Consider the following 12079-nt stretch of genomic DNA (forward strand, 5'->3'; position numbering starts at 1 on the left):
ATACTAACCCGGCTGAAGGACACCTTTGATACCCGCACCTCAGCCGAGATTAAGCTTAGATTCTACGGGTGCAAGCAGCGAGCGCATTAGAGTATAAGGGACTATGCACTAAACCTACAAGAGGCCCTGAGGGCCATTAAGCAGACCGACCCTGATGGAGTGGGAAATGAGGACAGGCTGTTGACCGAACAGTTTATAGAGGGACTGTATTGTAATACCCACCGAACCCAGTTGTGGGCAATGGCCTTACAGGATCCCCATCTGGGCTTTGCACAGTTCAAGGACAGAGCCATCCGGGTGCTCCGAGAACCGGCACCGGGTGGCGTTGTGACCCACAAGCGCCCTGCTATCACTTACCATCAGGAGGCGGCGCCCTTGTCGGCAGGGCCTGTGGGAGCTGATGCGCAGGCTTTGGACAATGACCCGGCTCCAGACCTACACCATCAGGTCCAAGAGCTAGCTAAGAGCGTTGCTGCGCTAACCCGAACTGTGCAGTCTTTACAGGCTTCCACCCCAGGGAAGATCCAGCTGGCATCCGGAGCGGAGGACATCCCGTGGCGTCGACCAAGGAGGACCCCACCGGCCAGAGGAAGACCCAGTGACCGATACAGCGAGGACGGACGACCCATCTGCCGCCGCTGCAATCAACCTGGACATATGGCAAGGTACTGTTCTTTAAACGGGCACAACCTGGGGTAGAGGGCCAACCCCCAGGAAAAAGATCACCAGGCCCATCGAACTGGCGCGACAGATATGTGGGAGGACGTCCAGTCTTGCCTGTGGTACTGGATGGCATTCCCATGAGTGCCCTACTGGACACCGGGTCACAGGTCACCACCATCCCGTACGTGCTCTTTAAGCAGTACTGGAATGACTCGGATATTACCCGCTACCCTGACGACGACTTGAGTATCATCGCCAGCAATGGCCAGCCCGTGCCACAGATCGGATTTAAAGAGGTGACCATCAAAATCGGTAGAGTCGAACTGGCAGCACAGGGACTGATCATTGTAGATATTGACAAACATGAGAGTCACCCAAAAATAACTCTAGGAACTAATGTAATTGAAAATTGTCTTGCAGAGGTGATTTTCCTTTTACAGCAGGTTGCCAAGAACGCCAGCTCCGGCGAGCAGCGGGTGCTCCAGAAAGAGATCCGGGCACTGATGCGACGGCAACAGGTGGAACTCTCCGGCGGTGAGATTGGTAGCGTAAGAATGTGTGACCCTTTTCCTATTGCCATGCCCCCAAAAAGTGAAATGATGATTTGGTGCCGGGCAGCTATTGGTCTGAGAGGTAGAGATTACCAGGCAATGGTAGAACCAGTTTACTCGGACAGTAGGCCCACCATTTTGACAGCACGGGGGGTGGTTGATGTACGCCATGGGAGGGTGCCCGTTCGCATAATAAATATCGGGGAGAGGGAAGTGTACCTGCCCCGGTATGCCACGCTAGCCAAATTATATACCATTAACCAAAATTCTATACAATCTGTGGAACCCTTGCCTCCATCTCACCCGGAGGAAGGTAACGGCTCTAAGAAAAACATGGAGGACTGGTGTCAGCAACTACATCTGGGTACTGACTCCACTCCCGCACACCAGAAACAAGGAGTCTATCGGGTGGTTCAGGAGTACGAGAGAGTGTTCAGTAAACACCCGTTAGACTTCGGGCGAGTCAAGGGGGTAGAACACCACATCCCCACGGGAGACCATCCTCCTATAAAAGAGAGGTATCGACCCGTACCCCCTGCCCACTACCAACACACCAAGGGGATGCTTAGAGACATGAAGGAGGCTGGGGTGATCAGGGATAGCTGTAGCCCCTGGGCAGCTCCACTAGTCTTAGTCCGAAAGAAAGACAACACCATGAGGATGTGTGTAGATTACCGGAAAATCAATCGTATCACACACAAGGATGCGTACCCCTTACCAAGGATAGAGGAGTCATTGGCTGCTTTAAGATCTGCTAACTTCTTCTCTACCTTGGATCTCACTAGCGGGTACTGGCAGGTTCCTGTAGCAGAGGCGGACCGGGAGAAGACCGCATTCACCACCCCGATGGGACTTAGCGAGTTCACCTGCATGCCGTTCGGACTCTGCAACGCACCGGGAACCTTCCAACGACTAATGGAGTGTTGTCTGGGCCACAGAAACTTCGAGACGGTCCTGTTGTACCTGGACGATGTCATCGTATATTCCAAGACGTATGAGGACCACCTGAAACACCTGGCGGAAGTGTTCGAAGCTCTGGCAAGTTACGGCCTAAAGGTGAAACCCTCCAAGTGTCACCTCCTGAAACCAAAGGTGCAGTACCTGGGACACGTGGTGAGCGCTGACGGAGTGGCTCCCGACCCTGATAAGATCACCGCAATTAAGGAATGGCCAAGCCCCTCCAGCGTAAAAGAAGTGCGGCAGTTCCTCGGGTTGGTAGGCTACTACCGAAGGTTTATTCCCGGTTTCACCAAAAAGGCAGCACCTATGCAGGACCTCCTGATAGGCCAGTCCCGGAAGGCCAAGAACCAGAAGCCGCCCTTCAAATGGGAGGAGCTGGAAGAAGAGTCCTTCCGCCAGCTGAAGATGGCCCTCACGGGGGACGAAATCCTGGCGTACCCGGATTATAGCCAGCCCTTTATCCTCTACACCGACGCCAGTAACATCGGGCTAGGAGCCGTACTGTCCCAGATCCAGCAGGGGAAGGAACGAGTAATCGCCTACGCCAGCCTAAAACTGCGACCCACCGAAAGGAACCCCGAGAATTACAGCTCATTTAAGCTAGAGTTCCTGGCCGTAGTATGGGCAGTCACCGAGCGCTTTAAGCATTACCTCGCTTCTTCCCGGTTCACCGTGTACACGGATAACAACCCGTTGACACACCTGGACACGGCAAGACTCGGTGCCCTGGAGCAGAGGTGGATGGCCCGTCTGTCCAACTACGAGTTCACAATCAAATACCGGGCAGGACGCTCCAATACCAACGCGGACGCCCTGTCCAGGATGCCCAACCTGCCGGACGGAGGAGAAGATCCGGAGGGACTGGAAGAAGTTGAACTCCCTGCGTTCCACCGTCATGGGACTATCCAGTATTCCCACCGGGTAAGGAGTAAGCAGGCTGCTACGTTGAACCCCTTACCCCACTACAACTGGGCGGAAACGCAAGACAGCGACCCTGCCGTCCGACTGGTGAAGGAGATGCTGACTCGGCCGGAGGCTCGCCTTGAACCAGACGCTCCGGAGGAAGCCAAACAACTATGGGCAGAGAAGAGTCGACTGTTCCTTTACAAAGGGAAGTTGTGCCGCAGAATGGTTAACTCCCGGACGCATGAATTACTCTGGCAAGTAGTGGTGCCACGAAGAGAACAGCAGAAGCCATACTACTACGAGTCAGGGGCTGGCAGCTGCAGAGCTCGCCCTGACTGAGAAGCTTTCTTACCGGACCCGGCGTCCGAGGCTGTGGGGACTAACTCCTACCCAGCAGCAGAAGCCGACCGGCAGGGGATTTCAGGTCCTCAGGCCCAGAAACCCGATGGAGGCATACCACGACGGAGCTGGACACTTCGGGTGGAAGAAGCTGGAGTTCCTGCTGCGCGAGCGGTTCCACTGGGTAGGCATGAGGGGAACCATCGAGAAGTGGTGCAGAGACTGTGGCCCGTGCAACCTGAGAAGGAAGGACCGTGCCAGCCAGAAGACTCCCCTGCAGTCCATCGTCACCCGGCAACCGTTGGAACTGGTAGCCTTGGATCATGTAAAACTGACCCCAAGCAGAAGTGGCTACGTCTACGCGTTAACCATCGTGGATCATTACTCCCGGTTTCTGGTTGTCGTCCCCGTCAAGGACTTAACGGCTCAAACAGCAGCTAGAGCCTTCCAGCAGCACTTCTGCCGTCCACACGGGTACCCGGACCAAGTGCTGACGGACCAGGGACCTGCCTTTGAAGCGGAGGTCTTCCAGGAATTCTGCAATCTGTATGGCTGCCGGAAGATAAGGACGACACCCTACCATCCGCAAACTAATGGACTTTGTGAGAAAATGAACCAGGTGGTAATGGATCTTTTAAAAACGTTGCCCCTGGAAGAACGCAGTCTGTGGCCTGAGAAGTTGCCCGATCTGGTGGACCTATACAACCACATCCCGGTAGGTTCCACCAACTGTACCCCGGCTTACCTAATGAGGGCAAGACCTGGTAAGTTACCTGTTGACCTGGAAATGGGAGTCCTGACACCCGAGGACACTTCACCAGAAACAGACTGGGACACAGAGAGGCAGCAGCAGTACCGGAGAGTACAGGAGAGCGTGGAGCGAAGTCTCTGTCAGGCTAGGGAAAGACAAGAGAAAACTTACAACCAGTATGCTCCCGCTGTTCCCCTGGTACCCGGAGAGCAGGTCTTGAAGAGGAAGAGACGGCTCCACAAGTTGGACGACCAGTGGGAGAAGGACCCGTACACCGTACTGCCCTCAAGCCACGAGAACCCGAAGGTTTGTACCATCAGTAAAGACGGAGGGGAAACCACAGCCATTGTATCCCGGGACCACCTGAAGAAGTGTCCCGAACAACTGAGGAACCCTGAAGAGGAACAAGAAGACCATCGACCCGTAGAGGAAAGGGAAGATATGGTTAGTACTGTGCTCGGGGACTTCCCTCGGTCTTGGACTCAAGTCAATGGTGCAGTTGTGGTACCCGTACTCACCTTCCTCCAACCAGCATCCCAAGCACCTACGGAGCAACAGGTAGAGCTGGAAGAACAGCCGGTCCAGGAGGCAGAAGACTCCACACAAGCAGAACAGGAGGATCAACCCTCTGCTTATAGTGAGCCTGCCGTACCCCTAGTGAGACAAAGAGCCGGTAGACAGCTGCCCAGTTTACCCTTGACAGCTCCTACACCCTGTAGTTCAGGGCCAGACAGTCAGCTCCGTAGGTCCACTAGGTCCACTAGAGGCCAGTTACCCGCACGCTGGAGGATTTGAAGTGTATAAATTGTTTTATTTATGTTTATCTGTGTATTGTTGCTTGTGTATAATTTTGTGTTTCCAGTTATTTTTAGGAATCCTTGGTGGATTTACCGGGAATCCTTGTACATAGTTGGAGCGTAACCCAGGACGGACTAAAGACTGTTAAGGACTCGGGGTAGGACAAACCCCTACCTGGTTACGTCTCCCTGTTTTGGTGAAATGGACACCTTGCTTTTCTTCAAAGACTGCACCCGGTTACGGACATGCCGTAACCAACTTTATATGTTTTTCTTATTGTATTATTATTGTTTTTATCTTGTTATGTTTTTCTAAAATATGTTTAGTCCCGGAGTACTAAATTTCACTAGGGGGGAATGTGACACCCCAGGGGTCTGGTTGCCACAGTGATAGAGATGTTATGTCTGAGAGCAGGTGGGAGGTCCTTTGGTCAGGGATCCTGTGCATGCCACACCTCCTGCCCAGTCTTGGGAAGGGAAGAACTTCCCCTATATAAACCCGGGGCTGAAGCAGGGTTAGGGAGTCAAGGAGAGTAGAGACAAGAAACAGCAGAAGCCATACTACTACGAGTCAGGGGCTGGCAGCTGCAGAGCTCGCCCTGACTGAGAAGCTTTCTTACCGGACCCGGCGTCCGAGGCTGTGGGGACTAACTCCTACCCAGCAGCAGAAGCCGACCGGCAGGGGATTTCAGGTCCTCAGGCCCAGAAACCCGAAGGCACGGTCACACGCGTGGGACCAGCACCGGCATCGTGGAGCGGAAGCCATTAGAAGGCCCCGAGTCACCGGCCATACGGGTGAGCACCACACGGTACACTCAGGGACGTGGGCTACTTATATCCGCTTCTAGCAAGGTAGCCAGAAGAGTACAGTCAGTTTGGGAGGCCTACAACTCCGCCTGGCCAGGGGAGATCCCATCTGCTCAAGGACTGACCAGGCCCCGTTCACTAGCAAGTACTCCGGGAGGGTCTATCGTTGTTACCAGTAAAGACCCTGAATTACACCACACCGTCTCTGAGTGGTTCCTGCTACCCCCATCATCCACATCTGCTGCCCTGAGGCCATACCCCTCCCGTTGGGGGTTATACCATCTACGCTGCACCATCCATCCACCGGCCTCAGCGGACTGTCCTGCAGCGGCAGCTCCATAGCTGCATTCAACGGGTGGCGTAGTCGTCCTACATCTACCGCTGTTACATCGCCGCTCAGTTTGACTCCCTGGGCACGGACCGGGTCACCGCCACGAGACTACAACCCTCAAGAGATCCGGCTCCGGGTAAGCTCCCGCGTGCGCAACGCAGCGCGACACAGGCCCAGGGGCGCGTCACCTGCACATGAGGAAAGAGACATAGCCAATCAAAAATACTATACTACATTTCTTATTGGAAGTATTTGCTAATATTATTATTATTACACCTTGGAGATGGGAATACCCCTTTAATAGCCCATATGGCAACGTTTCGGTCCAAGGTTGTGGACCTTTCTCAAGCTTGGCTTGAGAAAGGTCCGCAACCTTGGACCGAAACGTTGCCATATGGGCTATTAAATCTTATCACTTCATTTTATTCTGTGTGCTGCCTCCATATTTTTACATGGCTATATATATATAAATGTTTGTATATTTTACATTAAAATCCATGACCTGTTATTAGTTTTACTGTGACTTGAGGGGTCTTTTAAGAACATGCTGTCCTGTGTGCCTATGAGGATTAGCACTATTTTGGACTATTTCTATGCCTTTTGTCTTACATTTTGTAGCTGTTTGCCTCTGTATGCTCTGGTGACTAGAAGCTGCAGCAGCTTGCCTGTGTCTCTGTCTCTACCGCTTTCCTCTTTATAGACTGTTGTAGGTAAAATATGTAATCTTTTTCCTCAGTGAAGACTGACCTCAAAACACATTTAAGCAGTTTTTTTTAAAGTGAGTGATTGATGCCGGAGAGAAGGGGGAAGTGAAGAAGTAACTGATAAGAGGAGAAAGGGATATTTTTTCTAATAATATATATATTACAAAGCTTCTCATTTTTGCTTGTACTGTTGATTAATGAAAATAATTCAAATGTCAAAGTGTTTTAGTAAAAAATTTTTTAGTTTTTTAGCGGATTATTTTTGAGGAGTCTACAATACAGAAGAAGCCTGATCATAAAATTGTACGAAATGGTGTTTAGTTATAAATGACATCCTTAGCAACCAGTCCGCTTTCAATTCCTCAGTTCTTCATCACCACCAGGCCAAATTGGCACTGACGGTGGCAGTACTCAAACCGCACTTTTCTCTTTCTCATAATGCCACATTTATGAGTCTGATGGAGAACCTCTTTAACAGCTTGACAGAAGAGAATATCCTGGAGGACTTATTTTTGCTAGTAATTTTTCAGTTCAAGGGGGTGGAAAAGAGGAAAAAGCTTTTTAACTCTTTTGGTGCTAAACACTTTTGCGCTACTTTTGTGAACAGGGACAGATTTCACCTTATCAGTCAGCGACTGTGAGTGCATAGTAGAGAGAAAAGCTGCCTCCTAATCAGTGCAGACTCCAGCGGAGGAAGCCAGCATCTGGTGGTGTAGTGATAAGCTAAGAAGGTCATTCCCTGACAAAGTTCACACATGCTTTTCTACTATGCACACCTGGACATGGCCTCACTTTTATAGTGTCTCTAAGGCCAGGCTTATCCAGTAATTCTGTTACACATTTCTGATGGGGTTAACTGTATAGCAAACGCATAGAGAATAGGGGAAAAAAATCTTTGGCGCCCTCATCTGGTAAATAATGGGATTCACATGCTGAAAAATGTAAGTGCATGTTCTATCTCACGTGTAAATACTTCAGGAGGACCATTTTACATGTTCTTTTCTTTCTTTTTCAGGCTTTCTCTTCATAAATCGAGCTCTGAAGAAAGCTCTGTAGGTCAGTATTTTTTAAAGTTGAAATCAATATCTAGCTGAACCATTTTTGTGGATTGAGCAGCATAGTTCCACGATGTCTTCCTGGGGCCTGTCCGTACCCATGTGTCTATTAAAGTAATTAGCTTTTCCAAGATGACATTTGTAGGAATTAATGCTTATATTCCTGCTAGAACTGCTAGTTACATCATTAAAATCAATGTAAGAGAGATTTCGCTGTCTGATCTGCCCAGGTATGATGACTAGGCTTAGAATGACTTTAATGATTTTCCTCAATTGTTTTTTTTTTTTTGTTTAGGTAAAGTTGACTGGAAGAAGAAAAATAAGTATTTCTGGCAAAATTTCCGGAAAAGTCAAAAAGGAATAATGAGACAAACTTCAAAAGGTAATGAATAGCAATCAATAACAATTCAAGTTATTACTCTGTATTTCTCATCATATATTTCGTTATAAACAGACAGGTTCTAAGAAAAACCATAAAGCAGTCACAGGATAGTACTCACGCGTTTTGGTCTCGTTTTTTATCATCTACAGTCATCACTAACAGCACTCTAACTCTGAGTGGAGATGGGTATCTTGAAATGGTTTTTTTGGCTTCTCAGTATTGTTTTTTGTGTGCTTTAGGATAGGCCATCAGTATCTGTTCAGTAGGGGTCTGTCTTTTGGCACCTCTGTCAAACAGCTGTATCACAGAACCCCCTTAATGATCTGTGACGTACATTTTTAGCATAAGTCATTGTGGGGTGTATGGAACGGGCTCAGGAGCTGAGCCCACCTCATGCGCAGCAGATGGCACTGTCAATAACTTACAGCGGCATTTAAATGGCTTGATCGCCTGTGTGGTTGCGGTAAGCCAATGGGTTACCATGGCAGTCAGAGGCTTGCTGAAGGCCCCCATGGCTGTCATCTTAGCCTTTCTGTGAAGCTCAGCCAGAGGCTAGGTTTCTGGGAGAACCAAAATTACATTGCATACTACAAAACACTGGTATTGCAGTATATACAGTGGCCTACTGCCAAAGCTGGCAGGCCACGCAGCTGATATGGGGCCCGTGAGTCAGGACACCCCCACATGTCATTGCACATTTAAAGGCGTGGTCCCATGATTAAAAGTATATTTTAATCAACAGATCTTGGAATAAAAGTAAACTCCACCATTGGATGTGTTTAAAAAAATGTTCCTGTGCTGAGATAATCTTATAAATGTGCCCCTGCTGTGTACTGTGTAATGGCTGTGTCTGACCATACAGGAACATGGTCTGATCATACCACAGCTCCTGGGCAGAGGAGGAAGCAAAAGAGTATACAGACATTACAGCATGGGATTGCAGCCGATTCTTTCTTTGAGGTAAAATATTGTTTAAAAACAGGTAGTGAAATGTTTTACTCACAGAAAGAATCAACTGCAATCCCCTGCTGTCCTGTCTGTATCCTCTCTTTTTCTTCCTCCCCTGCCCAGGAGCTGTGGTATGATCAGACCATGTTCCTTCACAGTCAGACACAGCCATTACACAGTACACAGCGGGGGCACATTTATAAGATTATCTCAGCACAGGAACATTTTTGTAACACATCGAATTGTGGAGTTCATTTTTATTCCAAGTTCTGTTGATTAACATGTACTTTTATTTGTGGCACCACCCCTTTAATTTTATCAGCATCTTGGATGCCGATACAGTTGAAAGTAAATGATGAAAGAGGGAGCGTCAGTTGATGCTTCCTCCTCCATCATTCTTCTTCAGTATCTGATGTTTCAGCGCAGCTGGTGCGATGACGTCACTACATGGCGCCCGCTGTGCTGAGTGCGGCTTTTCAAAACACCCGCTGCAGAGACCGGAGCAGCGGAGGAACTAGGAGGAGAGGTGAGTATTGTATCTTTTTTTAATTGTTGTGGCCATAATACTGTATGGATTACTATGGTTAGTACATTATACTGTATGGAGGTCTATGGGGAGTGCATTATACGGTATGGAGGACTATGGGGAGTGCATTATACTGTATGGAGGTCTATGGGGGAGTGTATGATACTGCATGGTGGACTATGGGGAGAGCATTGTACCATATGGAGGACTAAGGGGAGTGCATTATACTATATGGAGGACTTTGGGGTGCAATAAACTGTATGGAGGACTATTGGAAGTGCATTATACTATGTTGAGGACTATGGGGTACATTATACTAAGTGGAGGACTATGGGGTATATTATACTATATGGAGGACTATGGGATACATCATACTATATGGAGGACTATGGGAAGTGCATTTTACTATATGGAGAACTATGGTGTGCAATATACTATATGGAGGACTATGGGGAGTGCATTATACTATGTGGAGGTGCATTATGCTGTATGGAGGACTATTGAAAGTGCATTATACTGCACGGAGGATTATGGGGGTGCATTATAATATATGGAGGACTATGGGGAGCACATTATACTATATGGAGGACTATGCAGAGTACATTATACTATTTGGAGGATTATGGGGAGTACATTATATATGGATGACTATGAGATGTATTATACTGTATGGAGGACTATGAGGTGGGCATTATGCTATACGGAGGACTATGGGGGGTGCATTATACTATATGGAGGACTATGGAGAGTGCATTATACTTTATGTAATTGCATTATACTATATGGAGGACTATCGGGAGAGCAATATACTTTATAGAGGACTATGGGGAATACATTATACTATATGGAGGACTATGGGGAGCGCATTATACTATATGGAGGACTATGCAAAATACATTATACTATATGGAGGACTATGAGAAGTACATTATATATGGAGGACTATGGGATGTATTATACTGTATGGAGGACTATTGAGAGTGCATTATGCTATATGGAGGATTATTGGGAGTGCATTATACTATATGGAGGACTATTGAGAGTGCATTATACTATATGGAGGATTATTGGGAGTGCATTATACTATATGGAGGACTATCGGGGGTGCATTATAACATGTGAAGTATTATGGGGAGTGCAGTATACTATATGGAGGATTATTGGGAGTGCATTATACTATACGGAGGACTATGGGGGGGGTGCATTATAACATGTGAAGTACTATGGGGAGTGCATTATACTATATGGAGAACTATGGGGAGTATGTTATACAATATGGAGGATTATGGGGTCCAGTATACTATATGGAGGACTATAAGACCCATTAAACAATATAGAGGGCTATTTGGGGCCATTATAATATTTTCAGGGCTGTATGGCAGCCTTTATACTTTATGGGAGGCTATATGGGACCATTATACTGTATGCAAGCAATTATACAGTGTGAAGGTTTGTGTGGGCTCTATCATACTGTGTTGAGGGCTGTGTGAGAACCATTATACTGTTTGTAGGGCTAGTGGGGGTCATTATACAGTGGGCTGACATGTGGGGCCATTATACTGCATGTAGGCCCATTATACTGTATGGGGGGGCTGTGTGGGGGTCAATTTTTGAGGGATCATATTGTATTGAGGTCACCATGCTTTGCCGGGGAAGTTAAGGTGGGGTACAGTAGGGTCATCATACGTGTGGAGGAAGTCACTGTGGGGGTATCATACAGTGTTTGTGTCTATGTGGCACTTGTGTTGGCATCATACTTTATGGGTGCAATGAAAGGAGGAAAATTACTTTGTAAAGACTGCAAAGTTGTAAGATATGCTCTTCCGTGACCCACCGGAACTGTTTGGGGGGGGGCAATTAGAACTTTGGGGGGGCAATTAGAACTTCTGCTATTGGGCCCTATGATTTCTATGTACGCCCTTGAGTAAATAGTATAAGTAATTAAACTATCATAGGTCAGAACCGGGTTTCTCTATGTGATATGTTAAGACATGTAATGACACACATGTCTGGGAGGTTGATTGGGGGAAAGCATAGCTGTGTGTCATTATAAACATTTTTCTGCATCTATTTCAGGTATCTGGAAATAATGCCCTGATAGCTGGCACAGATCCAGAGTGATGTATGTGACACAATGCAGCTCTCATCTCATGGCAATTACAGTATTAGGGGAGGAGAGCAGAACTGACAGTTCTGTGAGATGTGAGCTGCATTGTATTCAACTCTGGATCTGTGCTAGCTATCGGGATTATTTCCCGATTAAACGAAATGTTTGTAATGACAAACAGCTCTGCTCTCTCTTCCCTTCCCTCTGCTTTTAATGACAGTATATCCTGGCAGTAAGATCTGTGTCACCATG

General features: G+C 47.9%; 1 protein-coding gene across 8 annotated transcripts in view; it reads left to right on the plus strand.

Moving 5' to 3' along the window:
• Positions 1-12079, plus strand: part of SASH1 (SAM and SH3 domain containing 1) — a 1215158-nt gene that overhangs the window by 1110430 nt on the left and 92649 nt on the right. For all 8 annotated transcript variants that reach the window (XM_073671384.1, XM_073671385.1, XM_073671388.1 and 5 more), the window contains exons 5-6: positions 7825-7865; positions 8160-8246. In XM_073671384.1, coding sequence (XP_073527485.1) covers positions 7825-7865; positions 8160-8246 — 128 coding nt within the window. The remainder of the gene's footprint in view (positions 1-7824; positions 7866-8159; positions 8247-12079) is intronic.

Source organism: Phyllobates terribilis, unplaced genomic scaffold (assembly GCF_046119375.1).
Source record: "Phyllobates terribilis strain yellow unplaced genomic scaffold, ASM4611937v1 Scaffold_3__8_contigs__length_932513732, whole genome shotgun sequence".
NCBI lineage: Eukaryota > Metazoa > Chordata > Amphibia > Anura > Dendrobatidae > Phyllobates > Phyllobates terribilis.